General features: G+C 45.0%; 1 protein-coding gene across 1 annotated transcript; it reads left to right on the top strand.

Annotated features, from left to right (window-relative positions):
• Window positions 1–1,286: 1,286 nt before the first annotated feature.
• LOC111651189 (mitochondrial import receptor subunit TOM20 homolog) lies at window positions 1,287–2,665 on the top strand (the record flags this gene model as incomplete). Its single annotated transcript, XM_023401145.2, has 3 exons — window positions 1,287–1,380; window positions 1,945–2,026; window positions 2,136–2,665. Coding segments are annotated over 3 exons (340 nt in total), but the record flags the coding sequence as incomplete, so codon positions are not given.
• Window positions 2,666–2,678: the final 13 nt, after the last annotated feature.

Below are 2,678 nucleotides of genomic sequence, written 5' to 3'. Positions count from 1 at the left end.
TTTTTAAGGGGTTCATGTATATAACATAATAAACACATGGTTTATATCACAATTTCCAGAACAATCTCAGCTCTTCCTATAAATCTTTAAAGCCTAGTTTTTTAAATTCTTCAAATATTTTGTGAAAACAAACCTTTACTGTTGTGAATTGATGAATTGTTTTGGTGCTTGAAATGTTTCAGCAAAGTTTTATAGGTTCAGAAAGTCGTAATTAAATGTGTAAAATGAAATTTTATAAATTCACTCTACTGTAACCAGATGTTAGAGTCTGTGAGTCACGTCTGATCTCGCAGGAATATGAAAGAGGAAGTGGCGAGTCGACAGATTCTAACAACATTTACGCCGTATTTCTACACGGAGTTATCACAGAGATATTAATGGGAACATCCATCGACCTCAGAGAATAAATGAAGTAAACAGCTAAATATGAACAAACTTTTCATCAACGTCTCAGGTCGTGTTTAGAGATTACACACAGTCCCACCACCACTGTGTTCAGAGCCTTGCTCATGGGTCGATGGGGATCAGTGCAGCGTGACTCCGGTCTGTTCGTACAGAGACTCATTCACTCGACCAGAGACGCTTTTCCTGAGGCCGAGCTTCGATCTGAAGCCGTTACACAACGACGCGTTCGGCGTCCCCGTCCTGATCCTGGGCTCCGGCCTAAAGGAGATTATGGTTTTATTCAGGGAACAGCGACGCTGCAGAGACAGTAACAGCCCTTTAACACCGGGCACAGAACCAACCTGCCACTTATCTCACCTGATTATCGGTTATCAAGATGATCAATAACTGATATCTCAACACAGAACTACCGCTGTATAAAGACAGTCACCGTGGCGACCAGGTGTTTGCAGTATTTACTGTTGTATGAAGGAATTTTGGCAAAAATTAATGTTTATTAAATGAGACGTTCAAATTCTACAAATGTTAATGCACTTTTTTATTTAATGAACTTACGAATTACTAACGAATTAAACAGGAACCAGAACATGAACAGAAGTGCTTCTACCTTTGAAGTCCCAGAACTTCAGTAACTCATTAAACCTTAATTGACTCATTAGGACTTAATTGGATCCGTAGGTGAATAATTCTCATCAGGAATGATCAGCTGATCTTAAATTCTCTGGTCTGAGCAACTGACTCGAGCTCCGTCCACACGACTCTGGAGTTTTCAAATCACAGGTGACAGGTGTGTTTACAGTGTCTGTGCTGATGTAAACACAACACACCCGGTCTGTTGTGTGCTGGAACTATTTCTTGGACTGGTTGGTTTTTAAATGAAGTCAAACTGTTGCTGGTTGGACTCTCACGTCTGTTTTGTGTGTCACAGGGAGGAAGAAGCAGAAAGTGGCCAAAGAGAGAGCAGGTCTGGCAAAGGTGAGCAGAACAAGTCAGTGTGCTGTAAACACTGATTTCAGTTGTAAATATAATATATATAATAATATATCCCATACAGTCTCTTTGAGGTAGAAGCTTATTTACAATATTATTGTTATTGACAGTTTAATTTAGTATTTCTCTTAAATCTCCTGTTCATCATGTTTCATTAATTAAGTATCAATTAAAGTTTGGTTTGAATGTGTAACAGTATTTCTAGTGGAAGCACTAATCTTTATTTTCAGGTTTTTATTTTGAAGGCAGGTCCTCAGCATTAGTTTTCACAGTCACGGTATATTTCGATTTTACAGACACCTCCAGTGTTTTCTTCCTTTGTTAGCTGTGTGTTATTCTGCCCTGGGTGTCGTCTGACGGCAGCACTTCCTGTCAGGCTTGTGTTGAGGTTTAGCTTGTGTGCAGCCTGAGAGGCAGAACTGAGGGAAACCAGGACACACCAGAGTTAGTCTGAGATAAGAGACCTGCCGGGCTCAGGACCTAATCCTGCTGTCAGAGATTCACTCTGGACCGACTCTTATGAAGGAAGACTTGTTGATTGTCCTGCAGCTTCCAGACCTGAAGGACGCTGAGGCGGTGCAGAAGTTCTTCCTGGAGGAGATCCAGCTGGGGGAGGAGCTTCTGGCTCAAGGTAACACCCCCACACGCCGACAGCTTGTTTTCACTGAGGTGTGGCTGTCGGTGCCGGCAGCTGTGACAGTTCTCAGTCAGTAACGACGCGTTGCTGCTTCCCTCCACAGGAGACTATGAGAAAGGCGTGGACCACCTGACCAACGCCATCGCGGTGTGCGGTCAGCCTCAGCAGCTGCTGCAGGTCCTGCAGCAGACTCTGCCCCCGCCCGTCTTCCAGATGCTGCTCACCAAACTGCCCAGCATCAGCCAGGTAGGCCAGACAAGTTTCTGATTGGTCCAGAATCAGCCAGGTACCTCCAACACCCCCATATCCGGTCCAGACTCAGTTAGTCTCCACGACCCAACTGGTCCAGCTTCATCCAAGTGGCCTCATCAACCAGGCAACCACACGACCTCCAAACTGATCCAGACTCAGTCATGTAGCCCTCCGCCAAGTAGTCTCCCCATCTTCCTAACTGGTCTGACGTGGTCTAGGTAGGTAACTGGTCACCTAGGTAACCCCCACACTGGTCTAGAATCAGCCAGGTAGTCTCAAGACTTCCCTTACTGGTCCACTGACAGTCATGTAGTCCAAACTTCCATGACCAGTCCAGAGTCAGCCAGGTAGCACCGACACCTCCCCAGCTGGTCCAGGATCAGCCAGGTAGCCC

This window comes from Seriola lalandi, unplaced genomic scaffold (genome assembly GCF_002814215.2).
Source record: "Seriola lalandi dorsalis isolate HSWRI2012SDOR001 ecotype SW California unplaced genomic scaffold, Sedor1 jcf7180002053487, whole genome shotgun sequence".
Taxonomy (NCBI): domain Eukaryota; kingdom Metazoa; phylum Chordata; class Actinopteri; order Carangiformes; family Carangidae; genus Seriola; species Seriola lalandi.
The sequence above is the reverse complement of the archived record's forward strand: the minus strand, read 5'-3'. Positions and strand labels throughout refer to the sequence as shown.